Source organism: Mustela nigripes, chromosome 5 (genome assembly GCF_022355385.1).
Source record: "Mustela nigripes isolate SB6536 chromosome 5, MUSNIG.SB6536, whole genome shotgun sequence".
NCBI classification, from domain to species: domain Eukaryota; kingdom Metazoa; phylum Chordata; class Mammalia; order Carnivora; family Mustelidae; genus Mustela; species Mustela nigripes.
In genome coordinates, this window is record NC_081561.1 from 101,123,840 (window position 1) to 101,142,571 (window position 18,732).

General features: G+C 38.1%; 1 protein-coding gene and 1 long non-coding RNA gene across 4 annotated transcripts in view; one reads left to right on the plus strand and one right to left on the minus strand.

Moving 5' to 3' along the window:
• ELOVL4 (ELOVL fatty acid elongase 4) overlaps window positions 1-6,443 on the minus strand; it is a 30,675-nt gene extending 24,232 nt beyond the window's left edge. The window contains exon 1 of one of the 2 annotated variants that reach the window (XM_059400975.1): window positions 6,009-6,443. In XM_059400975.1, coding sequence (XP_059256958.1) covers window positions 6,009-6,108 — 100 coding nt within the window. In that variant the 5' untranslated portion in view covers window positions 6,109-6,443. The remainder of the gene's footprint in view (window positions 1-6,008) is intronic. The other variant, XM_059400976.1, reaches the window with a different exon arrangement.
• A 149-nt stretch (window positions 6,444-6,592) lies between these two features.
• Window positions 6,593-18,732, plus strand: part of LOC132018256 (uncharacterized) — a 29,846-nt gene continuing 17,706 nt past the window's right edge. For both annotated transcript variants that reach the window (XR_009404486.1, XR_009404487.1), the window contains exon 1: window positions 6,593-6,789. This is a non-coding gene — a long non-coding RNA (uncharacterized LOC132018256). The remainder of the gene's footprint in view (window positions 6,790-18,732) is intronic.

The following is an 18,732-nucleotide window of genomic DNA, read 5'->3' on the forward strand; positions in this document are numbered from 1 at the left end:
AATTGAGTTTGGAAAAACAAAAGGACCTGTCCAAACTCTCAGAGCTAATTAGTGAGACTAAAGCCTAAGACTAAAGCCTAGGACATCTAAATTCCAGTCCAGTTTTCTTTCCATTCTTTATTTCATGCCGCCCTCCTCACTTCCACACCCATCACAATATTTCTGCATAGACAAGGAAGACAGAATTACATCTAATTTTATATCTCTTGAAAGTAACTATTTTGTGCTAATAAATGATTTAATAGTTTGATTCCTTCAATAAATATGTCAACATCAGCTGAATTTATTGCTAACTTATGGCAAAGATCTTTAAAAGAAAAAAAAAACCTCCTCACAACTTAGTGTGACACCAAACCTTGTTAGTGTTTAGCAACCAGAATATATCACTATTTGAAATTTTGCTAGATTATGGGTGTTATCTCTTGATACATATTAAATCAACAAATACAAGAGAACTCCCTAGTATTGGGGAAAAAAATACAAAGCTAAAGGGCAAATAATAAAAAAAAAGTTAAAATAGTTCAAGACGATAGAGTTACAGAAAAAATGGCACAAGGAAGTGCACTTGTAGTTGCTGAAGGGAAAAAGATCCAATGAAGAAATGAACTGCTCTAGGGCACCATGGCCAAGAAAGGATTTGTGAAGGAGGGTTCCTGGAAAGATGGAGAGGAGAAAGGGCAGTGAAGGCAAAGGGAACAGTGTGACAAGAAAAACAAAGATAGACATGTGCATGTTTTACTCAGTGGGGAGGGATCCAAGTTACCTAGAGCTGCAGGTCAATGGGCAAGGATACGCTGGCTGACCCCGTTAAGAAGGAATCTGTAAACTTGGTTTGAAAGGCCATGTGTTTCCTCCCTTGTCTTTTTTAAAATTCAAAACCCTAATGAGTTTTAAAATGTATTTGCATTCATTCTCATTCCAAGGGAAAATAAAACAATAGCATCTTGATTTTTAAAAGGAGAAATGTCCTGATCACAAAAAAGAAAAAAAAAAAAAAAAAAGAACCATCTACAGTGAGAAAAGACAGGTTCTGACACACAACACTTCTCTATGTTCTTATATGTCTAATTTGAAATAAAAAATGACTCAGTTAATCCTAAAATAATACTTAGGTTAATAATATTAAATCACTTACTAATGACATTATCGTGTGACTTGAGAAAAAAATCTAACAAGTTCAATTTTAAAAGGATGACCATGTCTTTGTGGCTCAGAAAGGCATGGTCCGATATAATCACATATGTAATTCTTAAAACCCTGTCTTCCTAAGCCAAAAAATCTAACTGTATAAAACTGTGTCCTGGCACCAGTTTTAGATTTTGCATTGTTTTACCCTTCTGTAATTTCATCTGTGATTGGATGTTCTATGATGAGGCTGCTGAGGAACAGACAAGAGTGTCAGATATTAAAGTCTAAGAGTCTGCCATCAAAAATAAGAACCAAACAAACAAACAAAAAGTCCTAAAATGGTATGGACCTCCTAGAGGTTTCAGGGAGGTAATGAGAGAGAAGGATAACTCTAGGACCTCATTGAAAACATGGGTAAAGGGAGATCCCAGGTTAGGAGCTGATGTTCCACATATTTCTCTTGAATTAGCTGCCTAGAATTTAGAATTTCTTTTCTCAAAGAAACATTAAAAATCGTAACTAGGTTTCCAGGCTAGGCTAAACAAACAAACAAAACATAATTTACACAATAACAGATTAAAGACTATACATTGACTGTGACAAATAATAATACAAATATAAATATACTGTAAGACACATGTTCCTCTGGAACCTAGAACTCCCTGGGACAGACCTTTTACCCCAGCTTATTTGAGCTGAGTTAAATGTCCCTTCCCACAAGCCCCCAGTTTCACCAAGCCAGGGTGACTCACTGACTGTTAAAAACATTCCCAGTTTCCATGAATTTTTTGTCTTTGATGCCCTTCTCCTTAGTCCATCTATCCAAATACTCTCTGAAAATATACACATCAACTCCACATGGTGACAGTTAAAATATTCTAATAGAATCTTACAACTCAAGACTGTGGTGCAGGTAAAAGTGAGGATAAGAATAGTAAAGAAGGACTCTTATGTCTTCTCTATGTGCCAGCAAGGCCTGATTCTGACAGATCATAGATCATGCCTTCAGACCATGATACCAAGCAAGGTGGAACAGCCATGACTTCATAAGTGCATGGGTGGCAGTGACCAAGTGTGCTCATTCTCTCCCCAGAGCCCACAGCTATTCCACACATAGTAAGTGATGAGGAAAGAATAAATTATTACATAAGCCTTGCTTCCAAATTTCATCATCATCCTACAGCAGTCCTCCTCCTTCCTATACTACTCAACCCCTTCTGCCCCTCCAAAGTGAATTTAAGGCCAGCTTAGTTGGCCTTCTATGCTCTAAGTTCAAATCCCAAGTAGACACAAATTTTGCATCAAAATATGAGCTACTATATCTGTGAACAGAGAGTAATGCCAAGCACCACCCCATACACACACACACACACATACATACACACACGCATATGTGTGTAAATACTTCATTAGGTTAATAATATTAAATCACTCACTAATGACATTATCGTGTGACTTGAGAAAAAAATCTAACAAGTTCAATTTTAAAAGGATGACCATGTCTTTGTGGTCAATACATTGTCAATTAAACAATGGCTATTTAAAAACATGTGGTCAAAAAGAAATATGGCAGCTCAGGAGATATCTGGCCTTATTGTAGGCAGGCTGGCTATTAACTTTGCAGGATGCTTCTTTCCTAATTTCAGTTACACAAAAGGCTACTAATAAGCATTTATTAAAATAAATACAATGGATAATGTAGATAACGGGTATTTATAAATTGGAGAATATTAAGATTCACCAGTTTTAAAAATTTACATATAATTTTGAATATATACATATATATATATATATACATATATATAGAAAGAGAGCTTACGATCCCAGTCCTAATAATTTTAATGTACTCATAAAGTAAAGGAATAGAAGAATATAATACAATTGAGATCAGAGTTCCTACTCCCATGCCACTAGCAGGTATAAAGTTCTACATCAGTCTATACTTTCCTATTAATATAAACTGAGATTAACTTACTTGTTCAAAATATCTAAAAATATAATATACGGAAGTAGAAAATTATTTTTCTTGTTCTTCTAAAAGTACAGCTTTTTCAGAGTTTTAGTATCACTGTATAAAGTATTAACAATTACAGTAAAAGTAACATTTTCTGTGTTAATACTCTATGGGTCATATTGTATATTTGCTAGATATGCACCTTTGAAAAGCCCACTTTTTTATACTTTGCTTTGAACATTGTTTTGTGTTTTATTAGCACCATTTGATTATGGTAGCACAAAATGGTATTTTCCCAGAAACTGTTTGCCCTAGGGCATAAATCTCTGGAATATACTCTATATATACTCTACAAAATCTATGTATATATTCTACAAAATACATATATATATATATAAAATATATATTCTACAAAATGTATAACTATTCTTATCATGACAGTCCAAAGTAGATATATACTCCTTTACACTTAGGTAGAAACTTCAGTGAAGAGACATAGTTAAGGAACAAATAAAACAAAGGCAGAAGCATGGAACTACAGTCTAGGCATGAAAGCACTCAAGGGCACAGAGCCTAGTTCATATCTTGTTTTCTGAATAATTTGTATCCTTTCGCCACACTAAGATTTCTCAAGACCATCTTTCTCTCCACCCATCTTTATTTCCCCCTCTTTCCAAACATCTGACTCATCAACTTTTTATTCAGCCTCATGTAATAAGGCTTCGAAATTCATTCACTCAGATTTTTGTGAAATTACAGCAAGAGGAGATGCTTGTGGAATCAGAGCATTGTGAATAAGTCAAAGAAAGGGAACATGGAGAGCATGGAATAGGGATGAAAGGAAATGGGAAACCACAGGGTACAGGTCCCTTCTGCCTGAATCTAAAAAATATTCCTCTTTTCACTTTTTCACAGTAGCAAGGCAGAACAAACTATATCCCATTAAGCCTCTAAGTTGGTTAAAGAAATACCATCTGCCTACACTAGGCAGCTCATTACAGAAAGCATGGAAGCAGTCTCAGGTTTCGTAAGTGGATAGCCAGAGTATGGGTGAATACCTCCTTCCCTGTGTCTAACTAGTGAGAGGTCACTTGTGTTCCAGCGGCTACTCTCATTTCTCAGGCTTAGCCTATAGTTATTATTTTATATGCCCTTCCCAGGGTAATAGCAAGTTTTCACATGAAGCAACTACATAAAATTTCCTATTTCATTTGTGATATTTCTTACACCAGCACCATTAGGAAGGAATTAACCAACACAGGTGTGTTCTACCTTTGTGCTAAGTTTGTCTTTCTGAGACACAAGAGGTAGAAAAGCTCTGAGATAGGAAGGGAATGATAGACAGGAACTTTTGGGTGTGGCTCTGACTGTATGGAGATTGGAGAACTTTGACAATGTCTGAACTCTGAAGTATGCGAAGTGCAATTATCTGCCAAAGCTGATGTTCAGCTCCGCACAGTTGTGTAATGGGAAACCCTGATGCAATGCCTAAATAACCAAAATCACAGAGATGAAGGGAAGGGTATATCCTACCCAGGTTTTGTAGGTGCAGCATAACTTCAGTGTAACAGCACACAGAAGAAAGATTGAGGAAAGATTCCATTAAAAACTGCCTTTTAACCACTTTCAATTGCCATGTCTAATTAAGTAGCTTATTTCTCAGTGCCAAACTTGAGATTCCTACTAAAGAAATTAAAGCCACATCAATGTCAAAGAACAAATTTTGTCACATACAGAAATAATTCCAGCACACATTTTCTCCACAATACAAATCTCACGTATTGTAATCATGCTGTAACCACTGCTCCATTTACACTAACAACAAATACAAAACTACAAGAATATATTTTCATTTCTAGGGAAGGGAGGCAGAGTCACAACATGTAACATTAGTCTCTTCGGCTACTGGGAGGTAGTGCAATACTGCAAAAGGACTAGGTAATTTTAAATCATAAGGATCATTTCTAAAATCCTGTTGGGCTAATTTTTTATTTCAAAAGCCTTTAGATGCTTTAAAACTAAAAGCAATTGAAGCAAATTAAGAAAATAAATGGTAAAGTGTAAAAATAACATAATAGCACAACTACTTCCACTAGAAGAATCAACCAACTGAGGATCCCTATCAAACTCCAGCCGCTAAAGGGAAAAGTTTGCTAATATAAGAAAACTATATATATGTAAGCTGCTGGACAACCTCTAGGTGCTGCTATAGAGACCCCCTTCCTAAAGACTTATTTCTTCCCCTCTATTTTAGCCTCCCCCTCCCCCTAACTGCACTGCACTGCGCAAAGCCATTACAATCACTTCAAACATATTAGCTGTTGAAAAAGCCTCAGAAACTGACATTCTTCAAGGTTCAAGAAGCCATGGCTTTTTACTTTTTACTCCAAATTACACTATAGATGGATGAGCTAGACAAAATACCAGCCGGTTAGCAGGTTGTGTCAAAGCAACCAGGAGGCCGAAGAAGCAAAAACACAGCTACCACTAAAGCCCTCCTCCTTCCCCCAACGCCCCCCTCCCCCGCCCCCCCCGGCCATCTCGCTAAATGGACTATTACTAAATGTTAAAAATCAATCCTGGGCCTAAGTTAAAACTGTCAGAAGAGGCTGGGAGATGTGGGAGTAGGGCGGAGTGGTTCCTGCGACGAGCTCTCAGCAGCACAGACTCCATCTGATATGTCAGCTCCAGCATCCGAGAAGCTGAAGAGATGCAAGCTCAGAGGAAAACCGTGCAAACGTCGCGGGGGGAGGGGGAGGCCTTAACGTTCGGATCAGATTAACCAGTGCCCGATCCCGGGCCCCGCGCCCCGGCATCTCCTCTGATCCGCAGCATCCCAACAGCCGCAGGGAGCGGGGGACTGCAGGGCCCGGGACGGGGGTCTCCCCGCAGGGCCGGACGAAGACAGGGAAGGCAGCCGCTTTACCTGCGATGGACCAGGTCCAGCGGTAGAACTCCACGGTGTCGTTTAGCGCCGTGGACACCACGTTGAGGACACTGCCCGGCTCCGAGTCCAGGAGCCCCATCTCGGCGGTAAGCGGGCGCCGGCGGCAGCGGGAGGAGAAAGCGGAGACACCGTGGGAGGGCTGACCTCGGAGGCGACGGCCGGCCGAGTGCGCGGCAGCCGGGGACCCCTCTAACGGCGGCGGCCCGGTTGCGTCTCCTCCTCCTCCTCGGGGCGCCGCGGCGACAGGGATGCGGCGGCCGCGTCGACTAGCCGGGCGGAGTAGAAGGCACCGTCCAGGCTCCTAGGAGAAAGCGGAGGAGGAGGAGATCCCGCCGTGAGCGCCAGGCGCGGCACCAGTCTGTCGCCTCGCGCGGCCGCCGCTCCAATCTCCTCGGCCCGAGTCACGTGGCCGCGCGCGAGGCGGAGGGGCTAGTGCCCCTCCTCCCGCCCGCGCGCTAGGTCTCTTGCGCAGGGATGCGGCTGTCGTGGGACCGCGAGAGTCAGGTCCGCGCAGGCGCGCGCCGTCCCACACCTCGCGTCTCTCACCCTTTCCCGGGTCGCGCCGGAGCAAGGCACTTGGGCCCCTCTTGGTTACCTACGACCGCGTCTCCCCAGCCCTCTCCTTCTCCGCCCGCAAGAGGAGGGTACGCCGCCCCTGCGGAGGGGTATGCCGCCTTCCCACGGGTGACCTCGCATCTGCCCCTGATACATCTTAGGAAACAGGACGGGGAAGAATGGGCGTTTTGTGGGCAAGGATGAGGTAGGCGAGGTGCTTTGGTCCTTACCTGTCATTCACTTCTATCTTCTTTGAGTTCCTTTTTTTTTTTCACCCCCACCAGCACATGCCTGTCATGACAAGAGAAATGCACAAGTTATCCCTCTAAGTTAGCCAAGTGATATTTGTCTTCCAAGCAGCCGTGGTGTAGAATGATGGACTGTGGGGTCTACTCATTAACCAGTTTACAAATAGTTGGACTGAATGATTGCTTGTGTTTTGTCAACTCTTTTAATATACATGGAATAATCAAAGTTGTTGATATATAGTTGTATTAAATAATGTCGCTACAGTTTCAAAGAGGTAGTAGCACCGAGAGGGGATTTAGGATTACAGAAGTCCTCTTGGACCTGAAGGATCTGAGATGAATGTAAAAGGATCATTGCTTAGGAGACAAAGGACAATCTAGGTGAAAGTGGAAAAAATATTTTTTTATTTAAAAAAATGTTTAGATGGTAAGGTGGGAGTCAACACGATAACCTACCCCTGAAAAGTGAACCTCCTGAAAAAGAGCAAATATACACTACATACAGTTCTTAATTTGATAGTTTTTGACATCAAACAAGACCTAGGAAAATAGTTTGGTAAACTTCTCACCTACTTCTTGCTTAAATACTTGACCTACTCTCTGTTTAACCTTTTGTCCAATTGTTGGTTTAGGATGCTCCATTTAGAGGCCACGGAGTCAGGTGTGTGATTGCGTCTGCTCTTTGACACTGTTAAAATAATGTGAATACTGTTTTTTATCACATTTAGTTGTTTTCCAGTTGATTTGGTTGTATATCCTTTGACTTTATTTTATATTGGGAACATCCTAGAGAATAAGAATTATTTTCGGTTCTTTGTTGAGGACTTGACCCAGTGCTATAAATAATGATATTTATGATGATGTCAAATTTATAACGTGCTTATTTCAGAACTTGAAAACTGTTATAAGTGAGAAGAGCTTTAGGAAGAGAAAAGGTAATTAAATGTAATTGATTTATTGTCTCAAGCAACCACAATCTTCTTTAATGCTCTGTTGCTGAAATTAACCAAATAAAATGTAATTTATCAAATATATTTACCAGATTAAAGTTTTTGGATTGAATTATGGTTTCTCAAGTCTCAACCCCAAGTTTTGTGTATCATACTGATTCTAACAGATATATATAGGTATAGATATATAGATATGTAAATATCTCTCTATATATACATACATTTTTTAAAAATCCAGTCAAGTCATAATACCTGGAGAGTAGATAAAGATCAGGGCTCTACTCATGTACTTTGATGACCTAGCATAGTTCAGTTTAGTTTGGCCTGCTTCTAGAAAATTGATTACTACTTTTATATTGTGAAATCCTGGATGCTTTTTATGGAGAACAGATCCCCACCCTCACCTGCATTCACACGCACAAAACATTAGCATCTTTTTTTCCCAAGTTTTTTTATTTAAATTCTGATTAGTTAGCATGTATGGTAGAATTGGTTTCAGGTGTAGAATTTAGTGATTCATCGCTTACATATAACATCCAGTGCTCATCACAAGTACCCCCTCTATTCTCTGTAGTTAAGAGTCTATTATGGATTGCTTCACTGTCTCTTTTACTTGTTTAATACAGTGTGAACTTGTTAAAACATCTTCAGACATTTTTCTAGCCTCTTTGTAGTAGAGGCCAACTTAAGTCCCTTTATTCACTAGGGGGCGCCTGTCACATATAAGAAACTCCTAGGCAAGTAATGACAAATCTAAGTTAGGGGTGGCACTTAACATTTCCTCCGCACTACCTGGAAGAGTAGTAGGTTTATTTGCATTTATGAGCTATTAAATATACACCAAGAACAAGAACCCTAGAACTTACTCACTCAGGAGCTCTATTACCCAGCATAGAGACTAACAGTCCAGTACATACTCAATTCACAAGTGGTTTACAAATACTAAAGGCTGACCAAACCAAAGTCTACCCAATCTGTGCAGAGGGAAAGAGACCTGCACATTTACTCACCTAGAGTGGCAGCCATTTAACCAAGATCTTGGTGGCATCATGACAGAACAAAACCAAATATAAGCATTCATAGTATCTGCAAAATTTTTAGGACTAGAGTTTTTGTTATGGGTTAAATACAAGTAAGATAAAGTTATCTACAAAAACTGAGAGAGGATATGATTATAGTAAAAATTGATTTTATCTAAAATAGCAAAGTATTTTAACATTTCTTACAGCCCATACAGAATTAACATAAATCAAGCTAACCATTGTTTCTCTAGTATTTCTGCCTTTCCACGTTGTCAATAATATCAGCAACCTGTGCTTTCAAAGGAAAGTGAACTTAAGAATCTGTTGAGCCAGAGTGAAAGCAGGTAGCTTGATGAAGAATTGTAGAAAGACCTTAAATCTTACAGAAGTAAATTATAGCTAATACTTAGGAGAAAATCATTGGTAATACATTTGAACAACACAGGTTTGAATTGAATGGGTCCACTTATGTGGATTTTTCCCAATAAATATATTGAATAAATTTTTGGAGCTTTTTAACAATTTGAAAGGATTCAAAGATGAACCACATAGTCTAGAAATACCAGAAAAATTAAAAGGTATGTCATGATTGCAAAAAATATAGATAGATACTAATCTATTTTGTCATTTGTTACCATAAAATATATGAAGATCTCTTAACAAAAGTTAAAACTTATCAAAACTTACCCACACAAACATTTAAAGACCATACATGGCACCATTCACAGTTGAGAGAAATGTAAACAAAGGTACTATTACATCATAACTGCATCAAATTAACTAGTACATACTGTAACACTATAATAATTTCATAGCCCCTTCCTGTTGCTACTGTGGTGAGCTCAAGTGTTGCCAGTGTCTGCTTAAAACACTGTATGATACTATTCATCTCTGTGTGAATAGTTTGCCTTTCCAGTAAATTGCAAACCACAGTAAAAAGTGATCCCTTAAGGTTCTCACATATTTTTCATCATGTTTAGCAAGATGTTTATTCATGTAAACCTTGAATAACAAGGTGATAAACATGGGACCGATACAAAGTGTCACTAGTGATGCTAGAAGTTCTCCCAAGAAGCAAAGAAAAGTCATGATATTTTAAGAAAAAGGTGAATTGCTTGCTATATGTAGCATAGATTGAGGTCTGCAGCTGCAGTTGCTTGTCATTTCAAGACAAACGAATCCAGTGTAAGGACTGTTGTTTACAAAAAAAAAAAAAGCAAGAGAGAAGGGAAGTCATGAAGCTGTTTGTGCAGCTCTGCCAGCAGGTGCAGAAACCTTGAGTTTTTTGCAAAACCCCTTTTATCTTGTACTAAAAATGCAGCTTTTATGTGGGTTCGGGATTGATGTAAGAAGGGCATAGCTATAGATTCTAATGTGATTTGAAAAAAAGCAGCTATTGTATGACAACTTAAAACAAAAGGAAGCTGCAGTATGTGATGTTGTATTGTAGAATTTAATGCCAGCAAAGGATGGTTTGATAATTTTAAAAAGAAATTTGGCTTTAAAAATGTCAAGATACAGGAGAAGCAGCTTCTGCCAACCAAGAAGAGGTAGATGGGTTTGCAGACACCATTAAGGAATTAAGAAAAAGAAGGAAAGAAAGAAAGAAAGAAAGAAAGAAAGAAAGAAAGAAAGAAAGGAAGGAAGGAAGGAAGGAAGAAAGGAAGAAAGAAAGGAAGAAAGGAAGGGAGGGAGGGAGGAATCATTAAGGAGAAAGGATATCTGTTTAAACAGGTTTTTAATGCAGACACAAGTGCCCTATTCTGGAATAAAATGCCACAAAAGACATTTATTAGTAAGAAAGAGACGTGAGTACCAGGATTTAAAGGAGGAAGGGATAGGCTAACTGTACTGTTTTATGCAAACGCAGAGGTTTATGATCAAGACTGTTCTTATCTACAAAACTACTAACCCCTGAGCCTTGAACGGAAAAGATAAATACCAGCTGCCAGTCTTTTGGTTGTACAAAAAGAAGACCTGAACAACAATAACCCTTTTTTCTGGATCAGTCCCATTAATGCTTTGTCCCTGAAATCAAGAAAGACCTTGTCCATAAGGGATTGCCTCTTTAAAAAATTAACATATAATGTATTATTTGTTCAGGGATACAGGTTTGTGATTCATCGGTCTTACACAATTCACAGCACTCACCAAGGCACATACCTTCCCCAGTGTTCATCAACCAGCCATCCTATCCCTTTATTTTAGAGAGAGAGAGCGAGCAAGCAAGGGTAGAGGGAGATAGAGAACCCCAAAGCAGACTCCCCACTGATCACGGATCCTGACAGGAGGCTCAATCCCAGGACCCTGAGATCATGACCTGAGCCAGCCACTTAACCACCCAGGCACCCTGGAGATTGCCTTTTAGCATTGTTTTGATACTGGACAATGCCTCCGGCCACCCAGAACCCCATGAGTTCAATAGCAAAGTTGTTGAAGTGGTCTCCTTGCCCCCAAACACAGTATCTCTAATTCAGCCTCTAGATCAGGGGGTCATAAGGACTTTTAAGGCTCGTTACACATGATACTCTGTGGAAAAGATGGTTAATCCTATGGAAAAGAACCCTGATAGGGAGAACATCATGAAAGTGAGGAAGGACTACACCATTGAAGATGGGTTACTGTTACAGAAAAAGATGTGAAAAATGTCAAGCCCAAAGCAATAAGTTCCTGCTGAAAACCTTGTCCAGATCTTCTGCATGACTTCATAGGATTTATGACAGAGCCGATCAAGGAAATCACAAGAGAGATTGTAGATATGGCCAAAAAAAAAAGTGGGGGGTAAAATTCGAGAGCTAATAGACACCACACGACAAGAATTAACAGAAGACAACTTGATGGAGATGGAAGATGAGTGCTTTTGAACCAGTGCCGGATGATGAGGAAGAAGACATAAAAGAAGCAGTGCCAGAAAATGAATTAACATTAGACAATCTGACAGAAGTGTTCGGATTATTCAAGACTGCTTTTGAGTTCTTTTATGACAGAAACTTCTATGACACATTTGCTTTATAATTAACAGTGGAAGAAAGATTGGTACCATATAAAAATATTTTAGAGAAAAGAAAAGGCAAAAAATTCAGATAGAAATTTCAGTGTATTTCTGTAAAGCTACACTGGGACACCTAGTGTGTTTGCCTCTCCTGCCTCCCCTTCCACCTCCTTCACCTCTTCTTCCTCTTGAGACAGCAAAGACCAAAGCAAAGACCTTTCTCTCCTCCTCAGCCTACTCAGTGTGAAGATGTTGAGGACGAAGACCTTTGTGATAATCCACTTGCACTTAACGAATAACAAACTTATCTGTTGTGTATGTATGTATATCTTTGTGTAAAAATCTCATAACTGCAGCAAGAACTGTGAGTTGTTTTATGTCATCATCATCATCACTCCTTAAATATTCATTGTCTAAAGCAAGGTATGTGGGGCTTGGACAGAGTTGGAGAGTCTACATAGACATAAGGTGAGTAATATTTAATGATACCCCTATATACACAATTTTGTTAACTTGTCTAATTAATTTCTTAGCATAACTTTTTACAAGGAAAATTTCCGAGTCAGAGAGCTTTATTTATTTGTTGATTTTTAGCGAGCTTTAGTTTAAAATGTTTGATACATGATTACTCTCTAGAAATGTTGTATCAATTCACAATGCCACCAAGATCTATGAAAGTGTGCTCATATGCCCACACTCCATTCTCCTCACTGAATTTAATTATGCTTTGTAATCATTACCAATTTGATAGGCAAATATTATTTCATTGTTACTTTGTGGTTTATCATATTTATTGGCATTTTAGCTTCTTTAGAGAACTGCCTTTTTACATTCTTTGCACACCATTAGTTGTGTCTAATTTTCTTATTGATTTGTAAGAGATTTTGTGTAATAAAGTTAATAAGTTTGTCTGCTATATATGTTGCAAGTATATTTTCCCAGTTTATTTGTCTCTTACTGGATTTGTTATAATACTTTTCAACTGGGCATATTGGAGGCTGGAAATAAGTTAGACTCACCTACCACCGTCTCCAAAATAATTATGTATCAAAATGTCTTGTGATCATTCTCAAACTGTAGAACCCCTGGAATTTCCAATTGACATTTCTAGAAGCATATGCTACTCCCTTTCCAAGGAGATTTCCAAGAATCTTTTTTGTTTCCCCCCTGAGCTTTCCACGTATGTTAACTTCAAATAAATAGCCTGCATTGGGTAATCATCATTTTGGGGTCATCCACTATGTACACCTAGTGTATAGTCTCTCTGTTATGGTCAATGCCAGTGTCCAGTCCTCCTTCACATAGCCATCCTTTAAGGCCATTTAGCCAGACTTCTACTCATGTGTTACAGAACAGAGAGATAAATCTGCCAAACCATGGTATTTCTGCCAGTTTTTCCTGGCTTGGTTACACCAAGAAAAGTTCTCTCACTCTCAATTGAATGTTGTCTGGGTTTCCAGTTCCTTCATTTACTACATCCTGTAACATATCCATCTTTACCAGTGATATAAACCTTGACCAAGAAATCAATAATAAATGGAAAATGTTGAGGAGAATGCTTCTTCACCCTGCTCTTGTCTTCCCATTACTAAAACTGAGTCTGGTTTTATTATAGGAAAAGATAGACGGGCTCCTGAGGGGAAATTAAGTCCTCGTTATAGAGGAAAGAAATTGGCTATATTTCAAGAACTTAGTATAAAAATCTGACCCTTGGTTCCAGGCCAGTGTTTAGCTAGTTCCAGAAGCCATCTTTCATGAGACATCCTGAAATTCTGGGAGTGCCTTAAGGAAAATGACTATATGTAAATGAATTTAAAGAAATTTTCTAGTAATTAGCTAATGTGCAGTGGGACATGCACACAGGATGAATAACTATACAAAAATGAATAATGTCCTTCAGACTTTGTAGAAACAACTTCTGCTCTGATGAATCCATACACAAAACCAAAAAAATATCAGTAGAGGGAAAGTATTGACTTTTTTTTTTCTTTTTTAATCTTGACTTTTGTGCCATCACTTATATATCTGGTCCCTTTTTCTGTTTGTTTGTTTGTTTGTTTTTTCTTTCTCACCAGCTCCTTCTCTTCTTTCTGACCTTTGAATGTTAGAGTTCTTTCTAGCTGCTTTAATTGTCTTCTCTTCTTCTTATAATCACACTTCCTACCTAAATTATTTGATCCATTCTCATGGCATTAGTTGCCACCAGTTTATAACTCCAAAAATACATATCCCCACCCTAGATCCTTCTTTCAAGCTCATATCTTACATGACACCTTCTCTTCGATGTGCCTTAGACGTCTAAAATTCAGTGTACTAGAACCTGTCCCCCGCCACATTTCATATTTCTCTATATTTCCATATATGCCAAAAGTCATTACTGACACTTTATTCTCTCTTACCAATCCATGACCAGCTCTCAGTTCTACATGCAAAATTTGTCTTTGACTTCTTCCATCCACCTCAGCTCTACTACATACACTTTATTGTAAGCCTCCATCATCTCCTGCACCTAATCACCTCAATCACCTCTTAACTGAACTCTCTGCATCCATTTCTTGCCTTTGACAATTTATTCTCACAACAGTTTAAGTCCTTTTTTTAAAAAATTGCACACCAGGCTATGGTGCTTCTTTGACTTAAAACTTCTTAATGCTCCCACTGCTCTCAGGAAGCTTCCTTCCAAGCCTCCACATATTCCCCTGCCCCTTCTGCCCTCATCCTATGATGAAACTATTCTTGACTTCTTTCAGTTTCTTCAAAAAGCCAAGCTCCTCCTTGCCTCAAGGCTTGTGCACACAGGTTTTTCCTTTCTGGGAATGCTCCTTTCATAACCTCCTCTATTAAAACTAACTTCCACTTTACTGTTAACATATCACTTCCATCAAGAAACTCTTCCTGGGGGGTGCCTGGGTGGCTCAGTAGGTTAAAGCCTCTGCCTTTGGCTCAGGTCATGATCTCAGGGTCCTGGGATTGAGCCCCACATCAGGAATCTCTGCTCAGCAGGGAGCCTGCTTCCTCCTCTCTCTCTGCCTACCTCTCTGCCTACTTGTGATCTCTGTCTGTCAAATAAATAAATAAAAACTTTTTAAAAAAGGAAAAAGGAAGCTCTTTCTGGGGCACCTGGGTGGTTCAGTCATTTAAGCATCTGCCTTCTGCTCAGTTGTGACCTCGAAGTTCTGGGATCAAGCCCTACATTGGGCTCTCTGCTCAGTGGGGAGCCTGCTTCTTCCTCTCCCTCTGCTCCTCCCTGCAGCTTGTGGTTTCTATCTCAAATAAATAAATAAAATCTTAAAAAAAAAAAAAAAAGAAGAAGAAGAAGAAGAAACTTTTCCTGATTTCCATGACTAGGCTTTATATGCCTTCATGGTATCTTTTCCTTTTTTTTTTTTTATCATACTATTTATATCATTTAGTATTATGTATGTATATATGACAGAGTAACTGCAAATAAGAGTGCTTAAAACATGATGGAAGCTTTTCTTTTTACAACTTACTGGAAGTTTCTTTTTATGACTTAGGCTGACCAAAGCTAGTAAAGAGAAAAGGGTCAGTAAAAAGTAAGCATCTTATAACAACTTCAAAATACGTTAAGTAAAAACAAAAACAAAAACAAAACATTAAGTAATTTTTAGACTAAGGTTAAGAACTAGACAAGTTCAAAATCATTGTCAGGGACTTTAATACCCATCTCCTACATTTGAATAAATGGACCAAAAAAATAGATTTGTATCACAAAATAAATCACTTGAGCTTGCTGAAGCTTATGGGATACTAAATCCAGTTAAATAAGAATACACATTCATTTTAGTACACACAGAACATTCACAAAGGTCTAGGATTTTCTGGGTCCTCAATTATCAAAAGTTTCAAAGTATTGAAATAATATACTCTATTTCTCTGACCACAAGGGGATTAAATTAGAAATCAATAACAATAAAACACTAATAACATTGCTAATTATTTATATACTAAGCAACATAATCTTAACACATGGGGCAAAAAAGAATTCCAGTTAGAAATTAGAAAGAACCCCAAACTGAATAATAGTTATAACACAACATACTGAAACATGTGGTATGTACCTAAAGCAGCTGTGAGAAGAAAAGAAATAACTTAAAACACTTTTATTAGACAAGAGGAAAGATTTACAATCAATGCTCTAAGCTTCTAACTTAAATAGCTGGGGAGAAAAGTAAAATCAAAATAAGTAAAAGAAATAAAAGAATAAAGAGAAGAAAATAGAAAATAGCCATCTGAAAAAATCAGCATGGCCAACAACAGTATGTGAGTCAACCTTTGAAAATGTTAAGAAAATTGATAAACTCTGAGCTAAGATAAAAAAGAGAATGAAAGAAAGATATTATCACAGAAACTGCAGGCATAAAAAGGATAATAAGGGGGTGCCTGGGTGGCTCAGTGGGTTGGGCCTCTGCCTTTGGCCCAGGTCATGGTCCCGGGGTCCTGGGATCGAGCCCCACATCGGGCTCTCTCCTTGGCGGGGAGCCTGCTTCTCCCTCTCTCTCTGCCTGCCTCTGCCTACTTGTGATCTCTCTGTCTCTCTCTGTCAGGTAAACAAATAAAATCTTTTTAAAAAAAAAAAGGATAATAAGATAATATTATGAACAACTTTATGCTTCAAGATTTGATAAATTGGATAAAATGGACTAGCTCCTCAGAAAGTGTAACTTACAAAACCAAAGCAAGAAGAAATGTGAAATCTGAATAGCTGTAAACTATGAGAGAAATTAAGTTTGTAATTTAAAAATTCCAGGCCTAGGTAGCATCATTGCCAAATTCTATGAAACATTTAAGGAAGAAATAATGCCAATCTTACACATTTTTTTTTTTTTTTTAGAATATGGAGGAGAAGGTAACTCTTCCTAACTTATTTTATGATGTCAACATAGCTCTTTTTTCAAAATCGAACAAGGACTTGTCAAGAAATGTAAAGTACAGTCTAACATCCTCATGAACATAGATGTAAAAATCCTTTTGAAATTTATCAAAACAGGGGTGCCTGGGTGGCTCAGTGGGTTAAAGCCTCTGCCCAGCTCAGGTCAGGATCTTAGGGTCCTGGGATTGAGCTCCGCACTGGGATTGAGCCCCACATTGGGCTCTCTGCTCAACAGGGAACCTGCTTCCCGTCTACACTCTCTCTCTCTCTCTGCCTGCCTCTCTGCCTACTTGTGATCTCTGTCTGTCAAATAAATAAATAAAATCTTTAAAAAAAAAATAAAGAGAACTCAAACATTAAAAAAAAATTTATCAAAGCGTATTCAACAAAATATAAAGAGGACCATACACCCTAATGGGTATGCACCAAATAACAGCATGGTAAAATACATGAGGCAAACACTAATAGAATTCCAAGAGAAGTTGAAAGCTCCATTATTATAACTGGAGACCTCAACACCCCTTTTTGAGTAGTTGTTGGGTGAAGCAAACAAAATATTAGTAAGTATACAATTGACCTAAACAATACTATCAATCAACCTGATCTGATGCAAAGTACTCTTAACAACAGTAGCATATGCCTTCTTCTTCTTTTTTTTTTTTTTAAGATTTTATTTATTTATTTGACAGAGATCACAAGTAGGCAGAGGCAGGCAGAGAGGGAGGGGGAAGCAGGCTCCCTGCTGAGCAGAGAGCCTGATGCGGGGCTCCATCCCAGAACCCTGAGATCATGATCTGAGCTGAAGGCAGGGGCTTTAACCCACTGAGTCACCCAGGCATCCCCATATGCTTTCTTCTCAAGCTAATATGGAACATTCACCAAGGTAGATTATATTCTAGGCCATAAACACATGTAACAAATTGAAAAAAGTGGAAGTCATACAAAGTACGTCTTCAGACCATCATACATTCAAACTAGAAATCAGTAACAGAAAAATAACTTGAAAAACCTCAAATATTTGTAAATTAAACAACATATTTCTAAATAACACATGAGTCAAAGAAGTTTCAAGAAAAATTTTAAGACATTCTGAATTAAAATGAAAAGATAGGGCTTCCTGGGTGGCTCAGTGGGGTAAGCCTGTGCCTTCAGCTCTGGTCATGATCTCAGGGTCCTGGGATCGAGTCCCGCATCAGGCTCTCTGCTAGGCAGGGAGCCTGCTCCTTCCTCTCTCTCTCTCTACTTATGATCTCTCTCTGTCAAATAAATAAAATCTTTGAAAAAAAATGAAAATATAACATTAAAACTTGTATGATGCTGCAAAAGCAGTACTTAGAAATTTTTTACAGCATTAAATGAATATATTAGAAAAAGAGATCTTAAATCATTAAACTTTTACCTTAGGAAGCTAGAAAGAGAAGAGCAATGTAAATTTAAAGCAAGCAGAAGAAAAGAAAAATTAGAAGAGAAATTAATGAAATTGAAAACAAAAACAACATAGAAAAATCAACAAAACTAAATACTACATCTTTGAAAACAAAATAAATTGATAAAGGCCTAAGGAAGCCAGATAAAGGTTTAAAATTGATAAGCCTCTAACCAAACCAACTTTAAGAAAAAAGGAAAGAAGACACAATTATTAACAGAAATGAAAAAGTGGTCATGGCTACTGGTTTCATGAAGACTAAAAGGATAATAAACGAAGACTGAGCAAATCTATGTCTACAAATTTGTTAACTTAGATGAAACAGACCAATTTCTTAAAGGATACTGCCAAAATTTATAAAAGGAGAAATAGAAAATGTAAATAGAATTATATCTATTTTTAAAATGTAATTAATAATTCATAACCTTCCAAAAAAGTATGCAGGCCCAAATGGTTTCCCTGATAAATTCCACCAAACATTTAAGGAGAAAATGATACCAAATTCTCTACAATCTCTTCCAGAAAATAGAGCCAGAGAGAATACTTTCTAACTCATTCTATGAGGCCAAAATTACCCCCATACCAAAAAACCAGATAAAGACATTACAATAAAGAA